Source organism: Lissotriton vulgaris, chromosome 9, assembly GCF_964263255.1.
Source record: "Lissotriton vulgaris chromosome 9, aLisVul1.2, whole genome shotgun sequence".
Classification (NCBI taxonomy): Eukaryota; Metazoa; Chordata; class Amphibia; order Caudata; family Salamandridae; genus Lissotriton; species Lissotriton vulgaris.
In genome coordinates this window covers 791,875,553-791,895,787 of record NC_141697.1, presented here as the reverse complement: position 1 = coordinate 791,895,787, position 20,235 = coordinate 791,875,553, and the positions used below count along the sequence as shown (strand labels likewise).

Here is a 20,235-nt window from a genome sequence, read left to right as displayed (position 1 = left end):
GGTGGATGTGGTGGTGGATGTGGTGGTGGATGTGGTGGTGGATGTGGTAGTGGATGTGGTAGTGGATGTGGTAGTGGATGCGGTGGATGTGGTGGTGGATGCAGTGGTGGTGGATGTGGTGATGCTGGATGCGGTGGTGGAAGCGGTGTGGGATGGGGTAGTGGTGGTGGTGGATGGGGTGGTGGTGGATGGGGTGGTGGTGGATGGGGTGGTGGTGGATGGGGTGGATGGTGGTGGTGGATGTGGATGTCATGGTGGAGATGATGGTGGATGTGATGGTGGATGTGGTGGTGGTGGTGGATGTGATGGTGGATGTGGTGGTGGTGGTGGATGTGATGGTGGATGTGGTGGTGATGGTGGATGTGGTGGTGGACGAGGTGGTGGACGAGGTGGTGGTGGTGGATGGGGTGGTGGTGGTGGATGTGGTGGTGGATGGGGTGGTGGTGGTGGATGTGGCGGTGGTGGATGTGGCGGTGGTGGATGTGGCGGTGGTGGATGTGGTGGTGGTGGATGTGGAGGTGGTGGATGTGGAGGTGGTGGATGTGGAGGTGGTGGATGTGGAGGTGGTGGATGTGGCGGTGGTGGATGTGGCGGTGGTGGATGTGGCGGTGGTGGATGTGGCGGTGATGGATGTGGTGGTGGTGGATGTGGTGGTGGATGTGATGGTGGATGTGGTGTTGATGGTGGATGCGGTGGTGGTGGATGTGGTGATGGTGGATGCGGTGGTGGTGGTGGATGTGGTGGTGGTGGATGCGGTGGTGGTGGTGGATGGGGTGGTGGTGGATGGGGTGGTGGTGGTGGTGGATATCATGGTGGATGTCATGGTGGATGTGGAGGTGATGGTGGATGTGGTGATGGTGGTGATGGTGGATGTGGTGGTGGATGCGGTGGTGGATGCGGTGGTGGTGGATGTGGTGATGGTGGATGCAGTGGTGGATGGGGTGGTGGTGGTGGATGGGGTGGTGGTGGATGTGGTGGTGGTGGTGGTGGATGTGATGGTGGATGTGGTGGTGGTGGTGGATGTGATGGTGGATGTGGTGGTGATGGAAATGAGGTGGTGGTGGTGGATGGGGTGGTGGTGGTGGATGTGGTGGTGGATGTGGTGGTGGATGGGGTGGTGGTGGTGGATGTGGTGGCGGTGGTGGATGTGGCGGTGGTGGATGTGGAGGTGGTGGATGTGGAGGTGGTGGATGTGGAGGTGGTGGATGTGGAGGTGGTGGATGTGGCGGTGGTGGATGTGGCGGTGGTGGATGTGGCGGTGGTGGATGTGGCGGTGGTGGATGTGGCGGTGGTGGATGTGGCGGTGGTGGATGTGGCGGTGATGGATGTGGTGGTGGTGGATGTGGTGGTGGATGTGGTGTTGATGGTGGATGCGGTGGTGGTGGATGTGGTGATGGTGGATGCGGTGGTGGTGGTGGTGGATGCGGTGGTGGTGGTGGATGGGGTGGTGGTGGTGGTGGATATCATGGTGGATGTCATGGTGGATGTGGAGGTGATGGTGGATGTGGTGATGGTGGATGTGGTGGTGGATGCGGTGGTGGTGGATGTGGTGATGGTGGATGCAGTGGTGGATGGGGTGGTGGTGGTGGATGGGGTGGTGGTGGATGTGGTGGTGGTGGTGGATGTGGTGGTGGTGGTGGATGGGGTGGTGGATGGGGTGGTGGAGTAGTGGTGGTGGGTGTGGTGGATGTAGTGGTGGATGTGGTGGTGGATGTGGTGGTGATGGTGGATGTGGTGGTGATGGTGGATGTGGTGGTGGATGTGGTGGTGGATGCGGTGGTGGATGCGGTGGATGTGGTGGCGGTGGATGTGGTGGTGGATGCAGTGGTGGTGGTGGATGCGGTGGTGGTGGTGGATGGGGTGGTGGATGTGGCGGTGGATGTCATGGTGGATGTGGAGGTGATGGTGGATGTGGATGTGGTGGTGGATGTGGTGGTGATGTTGGATGTGGTGGTGGATGCGGTGGTGGATGCGGTGGTGGATGCGGTGGATGTGGTTGTGGTGGATGCGGTGGTGGTGGTGGATGCGGTGGATGTGGTGGTGGATGTGGTGGTGATGGTGGATGTGGTGGTGTTCAGTGGGAATTTGCCGGACAATTTACATTAAGATGTTTTATACTTCATGGACATTTTCAGGGTTGTCTTTGCTTTGTTGTGAAAACTAAAGGGCAGACCGAAACGAAGATCTGAACCCATCTACCCTTGAACAACCAACATAGTACCATGGCACTTGTGCACTGCAATGCTTGCACCAAAATCTGCACAGAATGAGCAATGCAAACACATTTGCACGGATTGCTGCAGAAGCCCGTTTTGTGCAGCCATCCATCTGTGAAAATATTATATTTGCACTTAGAAGGTCGATGCAAAAAAAGCTCATGCAAAATTCCCTGCACTTGTACAAAGTTTGCATAGTCTGGCCACACTCAGAAGTTTTTCGTTGTCCAGGCTGCAGTTACACGTGTGCTTACAAGCATCTTTCTGAGCGTGTACGTGTGTGTTTGAGAGAGAAAAACAGAGCGAGAGAGAGAGATGGGCATAATATGAGAGAGAAACAGAGACAGTCATGAAGACAGATAGGCTGCGGAAAGAGTGACTGAAAGAAAAAGAGTAAAAAAAGGGGAACAGCAGAGAGAGTAATGAAAGCTGAGAGCAAAAAAAAAATGTGCATGCAAAAGGGAGAACGAGAGTGCCACGGAGGCTAAGAGTAAATGTGTGTGTGTTTGAGCGTGCGAGTGAGAGAATACAAGAGACGAGTGAAATGTAAATGCGGGGGCCTTTGAAGTGAAGCTTCACTTGTGTGTGAGAGGTGTGGGAGGAGTGCGGCTCGACTGAGCCAGAGCGCACGCTGGGGGAAGCTTGTGGGGCGGAGCTGCTGGGGAACAGATGGCAGATGGCTGGCGATTTGATGCTGTGCACGAGCATTTCACGGGCACAGCACCAAATCGCCAGCTAGTTAAACATCTGTTTAAGCCCCTTTATATCGAGCTCCCGCTCTCAATGCGCATGTGCGCATTGAGATAGGTCGCTCGACCTAAAAAGGTGGGGTCTTTCATCATTTGGAAAAAGAGCTGTCCTGAACCAATGAGAAGTGTTATTTTCAGGTCACAAGACCAAGGGCTTCATCATTATGAAACCAAAACTATTATGAACCAATGAAAAGTGTTATTTTCAGGTCACATGACCCGACGCGCTTACGCTACGCGCCCGGGGGCGCGCTCCGGGTCGCGTAGCATAAGCGCGCCGGATGTTTACGTTGCGCGATCGTATTCGCTCGAGCACTTCCGGGTGCACTTACGCCGTGCGTATCACGCGGACGCGGCTACGCGATACGTCACGATCATGTTTACGTTCGCGATATTGACGCTCACGGGACGCTCCCCGGAGCGCTTTATAGAAGAACGCTTTCCCGGGCGCTCCCCGGGGCGCGCACCGGGAGCGTTCCAAAAACAAAAAAACAAACAAAAAAAAAATGGGATAATTGTAGGGACAGGTAGCCCTATTCTGAAGTGGTTTTTTAAAAAATTAACTTTTGAAAAATATGTATTGTGCTACATTGGGCTTTATACATGTTAGAGCCAAAATGTAGCCCAAATGTAGCCCAATGTAGCCCAAAGATGGCCACCAGAGACCAAAAACTACAAATGTAGCCCAAATATCAGCTAGATGTAGCCCAACTGTAGCACAATGACAGAATGTACCAGAGTGTTCTAAAGAACAACTAGAGTGCTAACAGTCTTATTTACAAATTGAGACTTCTAGTTAGGAATTAGCATTTAAAAAACGTTTGAAATTCACTGAAAAAACCATAGGTTTCACACCAGTTATAGTTAGGAATTAGCATTTTAAAAACCTATTAAATTCACTAAAAAAACCATAGGTTTCACATCAGTTATAGTTAGCTTGAAATTTTACTGACATAAAACCAATGAAATTCCCACGTTATAGCTAGTTGGACTCACTATAACTTGCGCGCCTGCAATGCACTGCTGATGACGTCACATATTACATCACTCATGACATGGTCAGTGACATCACTCATGACATCACTGATGACACCATCCTTGTGACAGACTGACAGACCTCCTTTCAGTGTAATGTAACCCTTGAAACACATATTCAAACAATAGAAACTAACATTTTCAAAAAAATGGAGATACCGATACCAGTTACAATAACCAATTCAGTAATTCCACCATCTATATACACATCCACTCATACACCAACAGTTCTATATAGTCACTCATACATATTCTCACTCATCATATATAGTGATACACATATACATCCTGTTACACACCGACAGTCTTACAAAAGTTACTCACACACATACTCACACATGCAAATAAACTATTGAACATCCATTTATTTGCATATACAGCTATACATACATTAGCACATTACTTCTAAGGAAACTTACACATACTTACTCTCTTAAACAATCACTTATAGAAACACATACTTATTTAAACAGGAACTCTTTCAATCTCTCACTCTAACATATACTTACTTATATACATCAATGCTCATATATACAAGTTTAAAACATATGTAGTTACTCATAAAGACACTAGTGAGACAGGCATTCACTCACTAACACACACATATACACACTCATCCACCCATACAGTCCTGCACATATGCTGTCTTCAAAACACATACAAACAGTGAGTCAGTCACCAACCCATGCAGCCACTTATACACAAAGTGAAACACTGATACATATATTACAATATTTAAAAATTACTCGTTAATATATGTATTCACTAAGATACACTTAATAAGGCAGTTAACCAATCAATTTTTTTTTAAAAAACATCCATTTACACACTTATTTAACCATTTATTCTTCCATCGTCCTTTACAAATACATATATAAAAAAGATTTATTTTTCATAAAGACACACATTCACTGGATGGTGTCATCAGTGATGTCATGAGTGATGTCACTGACCATGTCATGAGTGATGTAATATGTGACGTCATCAGCAGTGCATTGCAGGCGCGCAAGTTATAGTGAGTCCAACTAACTATAACGTGGGAATTTCATTGGTTTTATGTCAGTAAAATTATAAGCTAACTATAACTGATGTGAAACCTATGGTTTTTTTAGTGAATTTAATAGGTTTTTAAAAAGCTAATTCCTAACTATAACTGGTGTGAAACCTATGGTTTTTTCAGTGAATATATATATATATATATATACACACACACACACACACACACACACACACACGCACACACACACACACACACACACACACACACACACACACACAGCCTTTCTTCATCATCTAGACAACATTCATTATCTAAACCAGTATCTCAGTCTTCAACAGACTAGACAATTTATTTTAGAATTGGCAGGTTTATCATAGTTGGTCAACGGTTTCTAATGGGCTCAAACAACCTTCTGTGGTGGTATATAAAATGATATACTGAAAAGCCATCTGTATGCTGATAATACAATAGATGAATGCTTCCATTTACGATATTCTAAGGGACACTTAAGGATCAGATCTTGTCACACTTGTCTACCTGTCCAAGCAGACTGGTCGAGTTAGGACCCCCTTCTGACATTTGGACAAAGTTGCTTAGCTGGAACATTTGCTTTGCAAGTTATTGGTTAAACTGGAAATACAGATGTCTTGCAATCACACGATTATGAAGTGCATGTTAATCTATACATGAGCTAGGCTGCAAAAATGTGCCTGTTTGTTTTAAGCTGTGCAACCTTGAATCAAAGTGCTATATTGTATGCTATAAAAATGGTCAACATATCAATAGGATTATCAGCAAATAATACACTTCTTTTGTTTGTCTTTCAACTGATTTCCCTCTACTTTCTGTGATTGTATTTCAACAATTTTGGAGCTGGACCTATATGAGAAAAAAAACATCCGATCTAACCTGCTGAGCAGTTAATACGTCATAGGTTGTTTCTAGTTGTATAGGATCTTATTTGAAGCTGAAAAAGAGAGATTTAAAAGCTCCATGAAATGACTTCTATTTCTGGGGTTTTGATGCCTGTTTCACATTAACAAGTGGTGACAGTTTCCAAGTCAGAACTCACACTCACTTAAGTGAAACGGTGCTCAATATATGAAAGTAAAGTTAGTAAGTGGTGAGTGAGAAACGTTGCAATATGGCAAGGGGTAAAAACAAAACTTACTGGGAGGGAGCCTCATCCTTTATCTCCAGCACAATATTCTGTCCCTTACAGAAGCTCTCGCCTTCATAGTGTAGTTGTCCGTCTTCACACCTCGCAGAAAACTGCTGCTTATCAGTCTTCAAACCCGCTGGGACAAAAACAAATAGTTATGTTAATGGACATTAGGTAACATGTTGTCCCTGTAGTCAACACATTGGATTCATCGACTTTTAGGCTAGGCACAGCTTTAAATACGGACAGACAAAACCTTTACATCTTGCTCCGGAGTCCACACATGGCACAGGATTTTTTTTTATCTTGAGTTGAATCTTGGATGCTCTTAATGGCAAAAGAGCACTTTCTTAGCAAGCCGATGAAGCAAGATGTTTAACTTTCTAATCACTCTTTGTGGTTTAGGTGGACAATCCGGTATAATGGCAACTAAGCCATAATGTCCTAGGCCAGACCTGCCGACATTTTCCACCTGCTCAGAGCAGATGGAAAATGTAATCGGATACATGCCCGGATTCATGCAAAGTAATCCGGTATTCCCAGTTCCACAGAGTTATTCCACCTTATTGGGGAAAATCTTACTATAGCTAGAATTTGTTTCAGGGTTAACAGCGGTAATCAGAGGTTTGGGACCACAGAATCCTAGCACCATATTAGGTAACATTCATAATGAGGGCCTAGGACGTCAATGCCTTTAGCAGATATTGGTAAACAGTTTCAATTACTGCTTTGCCTTTCAGCAGCTTACCTTGTTTTCTGGTGTTATGAAGAAAACACAAATGCAATAACATATACTAATTAGCAAGACTGCTGGACTTGGAAGAACGAATACATTCTAAAGCATCTTTCACCACTGACTAATCCTTACTTTGATCCATTTGCTTAGTATCAACATTGTTCGAGTGTCATACAAGAACCCACATCAACTTCTATCAATGATTTCAGAGGATGTCAGAGATAATGGGGAAATCAACACCAGTACTATGGCAAAGCTTCTTCATCTCAAATAGTTACCATATTTCCCATTCTTGCACCTTCTTCTCCGTGTCATGGACTCGTGCATTGGAGGCAGGACTGATCACATTCAAGTAATGTACTAGCCTCAATCTGATCTGGCTGATGTATCGCACAGGTGAAAGTTTGATTTATCCCTTCAAAGTTATTTGGCATTCCTCAATAGAAAAGTGGTATTGTTCTTTAGGTTTTTCTTACAAAGCACAAGTCAACGCCCAATTAAATGAACTATATAAAGATGAAGGTTTAACTATCTACTGACTACAGATGTGTCTGCACACATGAAAAAGAGCATCTGCAGAGGTACTTACCGTCGGATTTCCTTTTCTGTGGTGACACTGCGGCAGCTTTAACCTGGAAATCCAAAGATAATAGCGTTATTTGAGATATATGGGGCAACAAAATCTACTAGGAGATATCAGTTCCAAACAGAACAGCAAAGAATGTAAAACAGACGGGAATATTGCACATCAATTAAAAGCCCCCACACCACCAGCTAACTGCACAGACCCAACATAGCTAAGTCAGAACTACATTCTACAGAAATATTTTGCAAGAGTGACATTAAGTTTAATTGGGCCATGTAGTAAAAAGAATAAAACTGTCAATTTTATTTCATATTATATCACCAACACTCTCAAACAAAATTATGCAAAAATGGCAGCTTTTTAAAAATAAAATATAGAGGAGATTTTGAGCTTTTTTATTATGAAAAAATCAAAGTTACTAGACTTATCAGGTCATAAACAAATCACCTCAAACAATAATTGAACACGATTACATCCTGATCCATTTAATTATTACAATGATTTATATTTTACAACATTCTTTAAATAGTAACATCCACAATCTCTAGAACTAATTAAAGCAAAAGGAAAAATTATAGCAGCTCCAATCGTACAGATACAAAATAGTTGCTTAAACTAAAATAAAAAAACTATTGATATGATCAAATATTTAACACAAAAAAAATGATGAGTCAACAGTTTGTACTTTGAAACTCTATAATTATAGTTAACTATTTTAATGTTCTTGTTTCTGGAAGAGAAATCCAAGCCTCAACTTATGCAAACCACACAGATTGAGGATCCAGAACAAACGGTAGATAACAGGTAATATCCACCAAGCTTTTCGATTTCACCCACTGGGTTAACGTTTTTTATCAACAGTGCTACTCAGGTCGTCTAAAGCAGACTTCAGAAATGAATTTTCTTTTAAATAAGTCTTATTATCTGCAGTAAAATAAAATAAAAACCGGATCACTTCAGACACTTCGCTTTCTCGTGTTTTTAGAGTCTCAATATCTTTAACCTATATATTTTAGCCCAAGATAGACAGTCACTCAATGTTTTCCCAGGGCATGATCCTCCAACACGTAGATGACCCACTGGAGACGAAACTCAATCCACAGTGCTTGAATCACTGTGCAGCAGGGACATTCATTAAAGGCTCTTTTTTCTCAAACCCTCAAGTTTACCAAATTGTGTGGTAGAACCTACAACAGCTGCTGTAGAAGCATACAAAGCAATAGGGATTATCTTGACTATGGAGCTCTGTAACACTTGTGCCATGGATAACCCAACAAACAGGCTAAGGAATTATTTTAAACATCCCTTAGACATCAAGGCGGCACTACTAATCATAGCCTCACTGATTTCTGTAGGTCAGGGAGGTCACCCTTAAGTAGCGGTACTCCCTTACAGTGACCAATTTTCACCACTCAATACATACAGCTGCTTTTTCCTAAATTTCACAAAACCAGAGTCTGGGCTTTTGACAGTTATTTATACTCTATTAGCAACATATTATTCATTCAATAAATGTAGTTAGTGTTGCAGATCCACTTTGGTCCTGTCAAGGATAGCAAGGTCATCCGCATATAAAAGGTATATTAACAAATTGCGGATCCATGTACAGGGGGCAGCTTCGCTGGTTCTTAAGAATTGCAGGAAGATTGTGCAAAAGCCAGGAAAAGATGTAGGGTGGCCTAAAATCAGATCTTCTGTATCCTGTTACCAACTGGAATACAAGACGATGTGGCATGTCGATCCAATTGCACTTGTGTACACTGACAAATCCAACATTAAAGACATCCTGAAATTCCCATCGCCTTCAGCTAGTACCAAAACAGGCAACTTTGCACTAAATTCAACGGCGTACTGATTTTTACGAAGCAGATATAAAGATTCCCGCTCCATGCCACAGTTGCCTTGTGGGCCAAATACCACAGAGCAAATACATGGTCCAAGGTACTAATTCATTGTGTAAAGCCAGATTGTTACGAAGGGATTTAACTGATGTTAGTAACTTATTCATGGGAAAAGATCAAAGGAAACTATATGCTCTTGGATCAAATCTATCGGCTCTTCTTGATAATTAGTTTAATATGACATTTTGTAACATGATTCAGTATATGAGAACTTTAGGAGAGAAAATTCAGTCTGGAGCTCCCACGTGTACGCACTTCTTTCCCGAAGGCTGAATTTAAGCATGTAAGTGAAGCAGAATAGTGAACAATAGATAAAGGAGAGCTTTAAAAAAATATACAATTTTTTGTTTATCTGGTGGATGAGCACTCTGTGTCGGGGTGTTGAATAAGTCTAAAATAAAATGATATGGGGAGGAAGACAGGGTGAGGGGTTAGGGAATAACCCTTCTCAGCAACTCTTCCAAACTTCAGGTGGTTGTGCAGGTTATTGTTTTTTAAAATATTGCTGGGAGAGTTTTCTATTGCTTGGTTATCTGTACCATCTGAAGGATACAACCCCAAAGTAATACTTTCTGAAGTTTGGGGCGGTCAGAGGGAAGTCGAATCTAGAACCAAAGATTCCTTAGCTGCACTATTTTTTCTGGTAAGAATGGTGCCATGCCACACACAGACCAAAGGCTGAGGCAAGGCACTTTACATGAAATAAGAGTTGCTGCAAGTCTTCAGAATAGAACTAGAAGGGCAGAAGTGATATGAAAACAGGATGCCACAATGAAGGTGCTCTCTAGTTCCTGTGGTCTGTATGCTTTGGGCTTGCATAGAATAAAGAAAGAAATCGCTGAGTAAAGTCCACTGTCTTAATCTATGCAGAGAAGCAGGAAAGAGATTGTGGACTGTGCCATATGGGAATCGAAGTCTTTACAGTGAGGAAGGAAGATTAGTTCACTTCATTTAACAGAGGATTAAGATTGGACTCTATATTCACACCTATGTTCCTCACTTCTCTCATCAGGGGAGGGGGCCAGTGGCAGCCCAAGTTACCAGTGCCATATGATGGCAAAATAATGCTGGATGCAGTTTCTGCGTGTAAGAATACAGATTTGTTTATGGAGTTAAATTGGAGGCAGTTGAACATCATTCACTAGTCCACTCCTGGTCGTAGGAGCGAGGGCTTAAAAGCCCAGGATGAGAATTGTCTTTTGTTGTAATCCTAATCGCAAAGGAGTTATGTTCAACAATTTGAGTTCGGGAGACAGATGAGCACTGAACAGAAGTGAAGTGAAGGTGGAACTTTGAGGAATGCCTGCTTGTGGGGAGAAAAGGGAGAAGTATAATCAAGCAAGAACGTTGGATAGAGAAGAGGATATTAAATTCTGAAATCGGGCAGTATCTTTGGTGTTTTGGGTCAAAGGCAGAAATGTAATCCAGAAATAGTGAGGTGCCGATTCCATCTTTGTCAACAGTGAGTTTAAGGTCATCCCTGAGGGCGATAAAGGAATATTAGGTGTCAGCCTAGAGTAGCAATCTATTTAGCCTTCTATGAGTATGGCTTCTTTGGGAACGACGAGAGCTCTGTGAAGGGTGAAGTTTCAATAAGATTGATCAGGAAGGATATATTGGATATTTGTCTGTAGCTGGATGTGTCTGATTTAGAGCTTGGCAGGTGAGTTACTCATCACAACTTGGCATACATTCTGTCTGCCTTATTACAAGTGTGTTAGGATATGAAATTGGAATACGCAATTAAAATAAGGCGGAGGTCAATTTGTGTCACCAAACTCTAAATCAGGCCCGGTCTGTTGATCCCTGAATACTGGCTTGAGGAGAGTGGTCAGAAGGAACATTGACAGCAGTAAAGGATAGGTTGAAGATGGCTATGACTGGGAGTGGTGTTGAAGTCAAGAGGAGACTGTTCTTGAAGACGTGGTGAAGGCAACAGCCTGCTAACTAGAGCAGCTGTGCCCCTGGCTTTGATCAATCAATCAAATTTATAAAGCGCGCTACTCACCCGCTAAGGTCTCAAGGCGATGGGAGGGGAGGGGTCCGCTACTGCTCGAATAGCCAGGTCTTGAGTTGTTTCCTGAAGGAGAGATGGTCCTGGGTCAGCCGTATGTGGATGGGGAGGGAGTTCCATGTCTTGGCCGCCAGGTAGGAGAAGGATTTTCCTCCGGCAGTGGCTCAGCGAATGCGTGGGACGGTGGCGAGGGCGAGGCTGGTCGAGCGGAGCTGGCGGGTAGGCGTGTAGAATGTGAGGCGGTTGTTGAGGTACTTGAGGCCCAAGTCGTGTAGAGCCTTGTGTGCGTGAGTGAGGACTCTGAACGTGATCCTCTTGCTGACAGGGAGCCAGTGCAGGTCTCTCAGGTGGGCAGAGATGTGGTTGTGGCGGGGGATGTCCAGGATGAGTCGTGCGGAGGCGTTCTGTATGCGTTGGAGTCTTCTCTGTAGTTTGGCTGTGGTTCCAGCGTAGAGGGTGTTCCCGTAGTCCAGTCGGCTGGTGACAAGGGCCTGGGTGACATTCTTCCTGGTTTCAGTGGGGATCCACCGGAAGATCTTTCGGAGCATGCGCAGGGTGTTGAAACAGGATGACGAGACGGCGTTGACTTGTTTGGTCATCGTGAGGGAGGAGTCCAGGATGAAGCCCAGGTTGTGTGCCTGGTCCGTTGGCTTGGGGGCGGTGCCCAGGACAGGGGGCCACCAGGAGTCGTGCCAGGCGGAGGGGGATGATCCCAGGATGAGGACTTCCGTTTTGTCTGAGTTCAGTTTCAGGCGGCTGGTCTTCATCCACTCTGCGACGTCTTTCATTCCTTACAGGAGGCTGTCTCTGGCGGTAGAGGGGTCGTTGGTGAGGGAGAGGATCAGCTGGGTGTCGTTGGCGTAGGAAATGATGTTAAGGTTGTGTTGGCATGCGATGGCTGCGAGGGGGCTCATGTAGACATTGAAGAGGGTGGGGCTGAGCGAGGATCCTTGAGGGACGCCGCAAATTACTTTGGTGGCCGCGGAGCGGAATGGTGGGAGGCGGACTCTCTGCGTTCTTCCGGCGAGGAACGAGATGATCCACTCCAGTGCCTTCCCTTGGATTCCGGTGTTGCTGAGGCGCTGTATTAGTGTGCGGTGGCATACTGTGTCGAACGCTGCTGAGAGGTCCAGGAGGATGAGGGCAGCTGTTTCCCCATTGTCCAGCAGGGATCTGATGTCGTCGGTAGCTGCGATGAGGGCGGTCTCGGTGCTGTGGTTTGCTCGGAAACCGGACTGTGAGGGGTCAGGGGATCCGTTAGTCTCGAGGAAGGCGGCGAGTTGTTTGTTGATGGTATTCTCGATGACCTTGGCAGAAAAAGGGAGGAGCGGAAGTTCTTGAGGTCTGTGGGGTCCGCGGTGGGTTTCTTAAGGAGGGCGCTGAGTTCGGCATGTTTCCAGCTCTCCGGGAAGGTGGCGGATGTGAAGGAGCTGTTAATGATGTTCCGGAGGTGGGGTGCGATGACGGAGTTGGCCTTGTTGAAGACGTGGTGAGGGCAGGGGTCGGCTGGGGAGCCGGAGTGGATGGTGTTCATCGTGCGGGTGGTGTCTTAGGTGCTGACCGGGGTCCAGGTGCAGAGGGTGGTAGTGGGGGGCGCTGGTTCGGTGGTTGCGATCGTGGTCTGTGCGCCGAAGCTGTTGTGAATGTCGGCGATCTTGCAGTGGAAGAACGAGGCGAGTGAGTCACAGAGGTCTTGCGATGGTGTGATGTCGTTGTTGCAGGCGCTGGGGTTGGAGAGTTCCTTTACGATGCTGAAGTGAGTTCCTTGCTGTTGTGGGTGTTGTTTTCCAGTCGTTCTTTGAATGTTGTCCTTTTGGTGGTGCGGATCAGCTGGTGGTGTGTGCGGGTGGCAATCTTGAGGGCTGTCCTGTTTTCAGTAGTCTGGTTGTGGCGCCAGGCTTTCTCGAGGGTGCAGCAGTTTTTCTTGAAGGTTTTGAGTTAGTTTGTGAAAGACGAGGCTTTCTTGCTGCCGGGTCTGCTGGGAGGGTTCTTCAGTGGTGCGAGGTCATCGGCGCAGTTGGCGAGCCACCGTGTGAAGTTGCAGGTTGCTTCGTTGGGGTCCGTTGTGTTGGTGGGAGGGTTCTGGCTGAGGGAGCTGGTGAGCTGGTCGGTGGTGATCTTGCTCCGGCTTCTGCGGGGGCCTGTTGCGGGTGGTGGTGGGTCGTGGTACTCCTGAAGTTGAAGTGGACGCAGCTGTGGTCGGTCCAGTGTAGTCCGGTGGTGTGGCTGAAGGCGATGTGCTTGCTGGAGGAGAAGACTGTTCACCAGTTGCTTGAGTCCGAGGTTGGCAAGGTTGTCCAGCAGGGTGGTGGTGTTGCTGTCATTGTTGTTCTCCAGGTGGAAGTTAAGGTCCCCTAGGAGGATGTAGTCTGAGGAGGTGAGGGCGTACGGCTGATGAAGTCTGCGATGGCTTCGCTGAATTGTGTGCGTGGTCCCGGAGGTCTGTAGATGAGCGTGCCTCTGAGGGTTGTCTTGGTGTCGGATGAACTTTTTAAGGTCATTGGTGGTGAGCACGTTGAAGGAGACATATCTAGTAATGACGCTGAAGCAAGGGGCTTTGAAAGAAAGATGCTGTGATAGTTGTTCTTTGTGAGAATTGATTTGGAGGTAGCTATGTAGGGCTTTGAGTCTGGAGATGCCGGTGCAATTTTAAAGACATGCTAATAGGCGATGCCAGGGAAGGTGAATTCTCAAATGCAGAATATTGCTGTAATTTTAAGGAATTCAGTCGACTGGCCAAAGTTCTTCAGGAATGTGTATTGTTTGGTGGACACTTACTGCATCCACGACAGGGCCATTTTACAATCTTCAGTGGCACTGACTTTATGCTTTGACCATGTACATCGCTTCCCTGCCTTGATAACACACATGCACACACAAAGATTTGAGTTCTTCTTGTACATTTCATTTCATTGTCTCTCAAAGGTTAAGTTATCAACATGTACTCATTCAATTATTTAAAGAAGCACTCAGTCTTGCAGTGGGCTACTGAAAGGCCAGAGGTCTAATAAAGCATCAGTTATTTGAAGGTCTCACATACCAAATGACTGAACTGCTGAAATATCATTAGTAAATTTGAATATGAATGTGATAATAGTGGCTGGAGAGTTTTGATGCAGTTTTTTCTCCCATAGTTCCAGGTTATCATTTTAGTAGCGATGTTAAGAAAAAACCTGATGGAGAAGAGATCACTCCAAGTGAGGGGGCGATTTCCTGTCATGTTAATGGATTCTGGTGTGGCTAGAGTTACCTCGAAGATGAGCACAGCCGATTGGGTGGTTCAGTTATGAGCGGAGAATTGACACTTTAACGTTACATAAGAGGGATTAGTCTGGAGTGGATCAGGCTAGTGAGATACTTAGGGGTTGAGGTCACTCAAGATACACAGACTATTGCAGTCAATGGCAATTCAGACAAGTGATTCAAGAGAGGTGAACATCTAAACAGAAGGGATTTGCACAGAGTCTAAGAAGATAATAAACATAGTGAGAGGTAGGAAAAGGTAGGCTCTTGAAGACTGGCGATACACGTCTGAAAGTTTCTTAGAGGTTCCACTTCTTGCCAGAATATGGTAGGCTGGAGGGATGGGCTTGTGGAGCATGTGGCTTTGTCTTTTCGTTGCCTAGAATCTACTGTAAAGAGAAGGTCAATCCTGAATCCCGTTATTAAGTCTAGAATGTTCTAGGTGGCCATTACTTATGGACCTGGAGTTGAGGATGCATGGCAAGGCTTAATGCAGTGGAGCAGGAAGGGCTTAGAGGTAGGATGGGGAGATAGAGGGCTAGGGTGGATGGGCTAGTGTGGCTTGCTTTCAGATTCAAGGAGTCTCAGGAATCTTTTGACCGGGTTAGGAAGGGAGTGTAGGAAAGAGGGTGAATACTGGGATGGACTATCCCCAGCACAAAGTTGTGACCCCTGTCCTGCATGCCGTAACCCACGAGTATCTGGTATTCTGGACTTTGGTTCTAATCTTACGCAGATCTAACGTGTGCACAGCGGTCCAGGCCTGCCTTTTATAAGGAGCTATGTCCTTTACCTATCCTTGAGCTGGGGGTGCACCAAGTGGCACTCCATCATGACAGAGGACTACCGTTTCTGTGATGGATTTATGCGTGAAGTGCTGTGGCAGCTGCAAACCATGGCTTTTAGCAGTAGAGGCATGACCAGCCCTTTTCACCTATTCCACAAGAGTGGAGACTTATTGACCCACTCATGTAAGGTTTCACGACTACCAATAAACCTGGAGTAAGATCCCAAGCACGTGAATAGCTGTGTGGTCTGTGTTGTAAGCGAATGACAAATACCAGGACCCCGGAGCAATAGCCAATATTATGCATATATCTACATATAAATACACATAATATATATATATATATATATATATATATATATATATATATATATATATATATATATATATATATATATATATATATATATATATATATATATATATAATATGAATATACATATACAGCCTGAAATACATCATACTAGACTCAAAAAACTGCCATTATTGCATGTAACACTTTTACATTTGCTAAATAAAGACATATACATTACATTATATGATAATGTAAAGAAGAAACACTGCCCTGGGTTTCTTTGAAACACACAACCTTTATTTTCAAAGGTAAAAACAGGCAGGATCATAGAGGCAGATTTAGCCTAGATAGGCTGCATAGTAACAACTGAAAAACTTGGTGCCGTGCCTTTAAGACCTCCACGAGCCTCCAAGCTCCCATCATGCACCACCAGTGACAGGTCAGTTCTTTTGGACGGCGTATAACAGTGTAATCACAGCATGGGTAACATGTAAAAATAGACAGTCCTGGTATTCGCCCGGCGAGGAGGGTGGATTGCTTATGACTTGGATGAGTATACCCCTGGAAGAGAACTAGGATTACAGGTAAGTAACTTATCCTTCTCTTCCAGGGGATACTCATCAATAGTCATAAGCACTGAATAGAGTAGCAAGCCCATCCCATACCCTGCGGACGAATACCAGTCTCTCTAAACAGTATACTAATAAACATTACCCAAACAAATTCCTCAGGGATGCTTGACCAACTTGAGAATCCGCCTGAGTATCAGAATAACGGCAGTAATGGCGTGCAAAGGTATGAACCTAACGCCACGTAGCTGCCTTACAAATCTCATGAATAGGAACATTTTTAAGCATTGCTATCGTAGCAGCTTTTCCTCTAGTGGAATGCGCTCTCGGCTTGCCCGGGAGCTGTTTCCGTGCCAACTGATAAGATAACATAATGCAAGACACAATCCATCTAGAAATGGACCTCTTAGATGCAGACAAGCCTGTATTCAGAGGGCCATATTTCACAAACAAATGATCAGACTTTCGAACACTCTTGGTTTTATCAAGATAACATTTCAGAACTCTTTTTAAGTCCAAAGAGTGTAGAGCTTTCTCAGCTGGAGTATTCGGATTAGCAAAAAACGTAGATAGTGTAACTGACTGGTTAATGTGAAAATCCGAGACTGCCTTAGGAAGGAATCTCGGATGAGTCCGAAGCACCACTCTATTCACATGGAAAACGAGATATGGTTCTGTAGAACAAAAAGCCTGTATCTCGCTCACCCTGCGCGCAGAAGTGATAGCTACTACGAAGGCCACCTTCCACGACAGATGTTGAAGGGACGCCTTATGTATAGATTCGAATGGAGGACCCATCAATTTGGACAAAACCACATTAATCTCCCAAGGAGGAGAGGGAGCCCTCACTGGTGGATAAACTTTCTTGAGACCCTCCAGAAAATCCTTTACCACTGGCATTTGAAAGAAAGAAACCTGAGTGGGGGACTTTCGATATGCTGTTATTGCTGCCAGACGGACCTTTATATAAGAATACTGTAAACCTGCTTTGGCCAAAGAAAGTAAGTATGGTAACAGTACCTGTTCTTGACCTCGGATAGGGTCATGACCTTCAGCAACACACCACATGAAAAAACGCTTCCACTTGAAAACATACGACTAAAAAGAATGATTAAAGACATCGAGTAAAGACGAAAACATTTTAGAAATACCAGAAGAAAGTGATAAAATATCACAAACTGGCGAGCTCAATGCTCCAGGATCCTCACAGAAGGAGCCGGAAAAAAGAACTGACCTAACTGTCACCTGTGGTGCATGATGGGAGCTTGGAGGCTCATGGAGGTCTTAAAGGCACGGCGCCAAGTTTTTCAATTGTTACTATGCAGCATATCTAGGCTAAATCTGCCTCTATGATCCTGCCTGTTTATACCTTTGAAAATAAAGGTTGTGTGTTTCAAAGAAACCCAGGGCAGTGTTTCTTCTTTACATTATCATATAATGTAATGTATATGTCTTTATTTAGGAAATGTAAAAGTGTTACATGCATTAATGGCAGTTTTTTGAGCCTAGTATGATGTATTTCAGGCTGCATATGTATATGTGTGTGCATATTATCTATATACATATATATATATATGGGTATTTATGTGTATTTATATATATATGCAGATACATGCATATTATTGGCTATTGCTCCAGGATCCCGCAATTGGGCGGGACTATTCAGTGCTTATGACTATTGATGAGTATCCCCTGGAAGAGAACCCTGCATTCCTAAAATATAGTTTAAGGTAAAGTGGGCTACTGTGCATTGAAGTGACATTCATGCTGGTCTCTTACAAATATGCTCTTTCCTCACCCACTCTGATGGTAGTCGGTTTTGCATAAAAGGATTGCATCTTCTGAATAAGCTTTAATCCAGAAACTAAACCTTGAGGTGTAACGTAAATTGCTTTAAGGTAGCCTGAGTGTTCAGTGCTAACCACACGCCCTTCCCAGCCACTTTCACTGCTGTTGTTATTCTCTACCCCAGCAAGTTTTTTTCTTCCCTGCCCCCTTGCACCAAGGTTTTCCATTTCTGCCACCTCCTGTTCTGTGACTGCACTACTTCCCTACCCACTTGTAGCAATGTTGCCCATTCTTGTCATCCCCTGGTCTGTCACTGAACTTCGTCCCTGCCTACCTGCAGCAATGTGTCGTGTTCCTGCCAGCTTTCATTTTTTTAGCTGAAAGCCTTGTGCTGTCTGGTTTTCTAAAGACATTTTGGAGACAATCCGAAAGCTGACCTCGGAATGCATTCTGCCCGTTGTTTACCGTTGGCTTTGGGGTTTGTAACTCACATTTTCATGCTTTCTATTTGCTGGCGTTATTTGCTTTAGGTTGTCCAGCTTGAGTTTGTCCGTCCCGTTGCCCAGACTTTGATTACTGTATTCTTCCACAAACTCACTTTCTGTAAACAGGCCTTTACATCTTGGTCTTATCACATTTGCTGTGCATTCAAAGACAGAGGTCAAATGTCAAGCTCTCTCTTCAGAGGGGGCTTTGTGTTTACTTTTCTTTCTCTAACTTCAAAGTGAGAGAATGTATGCAATAATCCTGCTGAGCATCCATGTAAGAGGAGAGGGTGTAGGATTTTTTTCCTAGCACAAAAAAACTGTGCTGATTTAAAAAAAAAAAAAAATATATATATATATATATATATATATATATATCACTACAAATGAAGCAATTCTTTTTGTAATTCTGAAGAGTGCTGGAAACAAATATTTGAATATGATCAAAACACATTAATACACTAGGTGAGGGCTTATGCACACATTATCGCTTGTGTGGAGTTTTATCCTATTTCGGTATAAATGTTATGCTTATTTCAATTGAAAATGTGTTGTCTGTAATGGTAGTACGCTACCACACCATGCATACTCCACATTACACCACTCCACTATGCTCTATGCCCTTGCACTCTGACACGCCACTCCATTCTACGCCACTCTACTGTACAACATGCTACTCCACGCCAAGGCACTCCACAACACTCCACGACACTCCACCCCCCCCCACACTACTCTACCCCACTCCACCCCAATCTATTACACTCCAATCCACCCAATCTACCCCACCCCACCTCAATCTACCTCATTCCACTTTACATTGCATGCACATTACACAGAGACACTGAATCATAGTGTGTAAATCAATGTATAGGAAATGTTACATCTGACAGAGGACTACAAGTTGTAGGAGTCACAAGTCATCCATACTGGTATACAGTATAGTTTAAAGGTTCTTGGTCTGGAAAAGCACACAATGTGAATTTAAAAAGTAACACCATGGTTGGGGGTTGGCTATACTAATAAGAATTGATTTTTACCCAGGTTAAACCTTTTTACAGCATTGGGATAATGAAAGACTGGAAGGGGGGATTCATACTGCTCTACTCTTACATTGCACTTTGCATGCAGCTCTTTGATAGTTAATAGCTCACTTTTCTATATTTGGATTTAAACTTATAAACTGCAAGTAACAAAAAGGGACTCTGTGACAGAAGCAGTAATGCAGTGATCTATTTACATTGCATGCAATTTGTGATCTGCATGGCTCACCTGCTTTGCATCAGGCATTTTGACCTCCTCCGCAACTTTATGATGAGTCAAAACTTTCACTAGACATCTAGTGATGCCACTTGAGGTGCCTGAACAGCCCTCTCCCACAGTCCATGTTTGCCTGGATGTCAGAGTTTTACAAACTATCTCTGGTGGTGTAGCCCAACATTACTCAGTAGCTTTCACATCAAATTGTAAATAAGTTATGCAATTTTTTTAACTTATTGTGTATATGTGATATTGTATAGGCTCTACTCTTACATTGCACTTTGCATGCAGCTCTTTGATAGTTAATAGCTCACTTTTCTATATTTGGATTTAAACTTATAAACTGCAAGTAACAAAAAGGGACTCTGTGACAGAAGCAGTAATGCAGTGATCTATTTACATTGCATGCAAT

At 44.4% G+C, this 20,235-nt stretch overlaps 1 protein-coding gene across 11 annotated transcripts in view; it reads right to left on the bottom strand.

Annotated features, from left to right (window-relative positions):
* BRMS1 (BRMS1 transcriptional repressor and anoikis regulator) overlaps positions 1 to 20,235 on the bottom strand; it is a 350,478-nt gene that overhangs the window by 71,280 nt on the left and 258,963 nt on the right. For all 11 annotated transcript variants that reach the window (XM_086938533.1, XM_086938529.1, XM_086938538.1 and 8 more), the window contains 2 exons: positions 7,488 to 7,530; positions 6,172 to 6,298 (listed from right to left, as the gene is read on the bottom strand). In XM_086938533.1, coding sequence (XP_086794659.1) covers positions 6,172 to 6,298; positions 7,488 to 7,530 — 170 coding nt within the window. The remainder of the gene's footprint in view (positions 1 to 6,171; positions 6,299 to 7,487; positions 7,531 to 20,235) is intronic.